General features: G+C 17.8%; 1 protein-coding gene across 1 annotated transcript in view; it reads left to right on the forward strand.

The window, feature by feature from the left end:
• Positions 1–564: 564 nt before the first annotated feature.
• PRSY57_0715800 (hypothetical protein) overlaps positions 565–2500 on the forward strand; it is a gene marked incomplete at both ends in the record, with an annotated part of 5016 nt that continues 3080 nt past the window's right edge. The window contains 8 exons of the mRNA XM_012906812.2: positions 565–567; positions 664–731; positions 847–898; positions 1052–1113; positions 1212–1281; positions 1381–1486; positions 1599–1648; positions 1887–2500. The exon at positions 1887–2500 is cut by the window's right edge and continues 1568 nt beyond it. Coding sequence (XP_012762266.2) covers positions 565–567; positions 664–731; positions 847–898; positions 1052–1113; positions 1212–1281; positions 1381–1486; positions 1599–1648; positions 1887–2500 — 1025 coding nt within the window. The remainder of the gene's footprint in view (positions 568–663; positions 732–846; positions 899–1051; positions 1114–1211; positions 1282–1380; positions 1487–1598; positions 1649–1886) is intronic.

Below are 2500 nucleotides of genomic sequence, written 5' to 3' on the forward strand. Positions count from 1 at the left end.
GAAATTTAAAAAAAAAAAAAAAAAAAAAAAAAAAAAAAAATAAAAAATTAGTATTTTATATAATTTTTGTGTTTTTTTTTCTTTTTTTTTCAGTTTATTTTATATTTCGGTATTTTTATTTTTTTTTTTTTTTTTTTTTTTTTTTTTTTTAAATGGTGTATTATAGCTATATATATTTAAATTTTATATTGAAACCTATTTTTTTTTTATTCTTTCATTTTCTTATTCTTTTTTTTTTTTTTTTAATCTAAACATGTGCATATTTGTTCTCAAGTATATGATGTTGTAGAAAAGAAATGAACAAAATAAAAATGTGAATGGAATAATTAAAAATTCATTTAAAAGATCTATCCTTCTGATACAAACGCACAATATAAAAAAAAAAAAAAAAAAAATTCATATATAAACTTAAATTATAACTTTTATTATTTTTTCGAACTTGTACAAATTAACACTTTTACATTATGAAACCGTGTTCATGTATTTATTTAAAAAAAATTTATAATATAATTTTTAAATTCCATTGTATTTCTTTTATATAACATAAATGCATCCTTGAAAATAATGGTTAATTATATATATAACACATTATATAAATAACATATATATATATATATATATATTTTTTCAATAAATGAATAGTGATTTTCTATTTTATTATAGATTGGGATAAACCATGATTTTTTGTCTGCAAACTTTGTTGGATATCCGATGGAAGAAAAAAAAACATTGTAATGATAAAAAAAAGAAAAGAAAAGAATTTGTTATACGTAACTAATATTTATAATATGTGCTAATTAAATAACTTTAATCATATCTGTATGTATATTCTTATAATATCTGTAGGTGTTACGAAGATTTTAATATTAATAAAAAAAGAACATCTCCTTTAAAATATGTTAACATTCATCTGAAACAAATTACACAATATAAAATATTTTATATAATAAAAAACAAAACACACATAAATAAATAAATATAAATAAATAAATATATATATATATATATATCATTTGTAACGTCAAATTTTCATATTTCAATACTTTCATAGAACAATTTTAACAATTATGAGTACTTAAAAGAATTAGACGATCTTCGGGAATATAAAAGAATGTATATATAAAATATGTCTATAAAAGAAATGAGAAAAAAACAAATATGTCACATATATATATGTATATGTATTGAATTTTCTTTTTTTATTTATTTAGAACTTCCCAAAAAATAAAAAAGTATGAAAGTTCTATATATTCATATAAGAATCAATTAAGAAATGTAAACGTAAAAATATATTATATATATATATATATATATATAATATAATAAACAATTATTATTTAAATTATACATTTATGAATATTTTTTTTTTATCTTGTTTAGAAAAAAAAACTCGATGGAGGAAAAATAAATTTAAAATTAATAAACATATTTGTTAATAATATATGTGATATAATAGAATACCTATGTTCTGATATAAATAAATCAGGTAATTAGAATGCATTGTTAAAATTAAAAAATAGTAAAAATTAAGATATAGAAAAGGTATATAATATGTATAAATACTTATATGTCGAATTCATATTGTTTTCTATTTTTAGTCTTATCCGTTCTTCCTTTCATTCATACCATATTGAATACAAGTCCCATCGTAATAAACAATAATAAATATATATATATATATATATATATATATATATGAAACATGTAAAGATTATTCAGGCCTGCATATTTGTAATTACATTTATATATATTTATTTTGTGAATAATATTACAATAAATATCGTGTATTCAAAAAAATAAAAAAAAATAAAAAAAAAAAAAATACATAAATATATAAATATATATATATATATATATATATATATATATATATATATATATTTTAGAGAGATAAGAAAATATACCAGTGTTCCAAATTAATACATATAACTTTAACCCAGTTGAAGTGTAAAAATGTAGTGAATGATAAAGATGAAATTCTTAGAGAAGAAAACGAAAAGGACTATGATTTAAGGACCCATAAATTAGACGATTTAGAATGGTTAGCTTGTGAAACTAATGATAAAGGTTGGTTAGCTATTAGCGACAGATGGGAAACATGTCCCAAGGATTTAAAATGGTTATGTGTAAAAAGAAATAATAGATCGTGGATATTATATCGTCATATATGGGAAAATAGTTCAGATGATTTGAAATATATAGCTATATTGTTTGATGATAAAAAATGGCTACATTTATATAAAATATGGAAGCTGATTCCTTTAAGTTTAAAATTTAAAGCGATAAATTCAAGGGATGTAAATATTTGTAAACCATCATTAAGTGAAATTATTTTTAATGATATTTATAGTAATAATATTTATAATAATGATATTTATAATAAGGACATTTATAATAAGGACATTTATAATAAGGACATTTATAATAAGGACATTTATAATAATGATATTTATAATGATAAAAAATTTGTGAATATAAATTCATATGATTCATCATCTAT

The sequence above is a fragment of the Plasmodium reichenowi genome, chromosome 7 (assembly GCF_001601855.1).
Source record: "Plasmodium reichenowi strain SY57 chromosome 7, whole genome shotgun sequence".
Classification (NCBI taxonomy): Eukaryota; Apicomplexa; class Aconoidasida; order Haemosporida; family Plasmodiidae; genus Plasmodium; species Plasmodium reichenowi.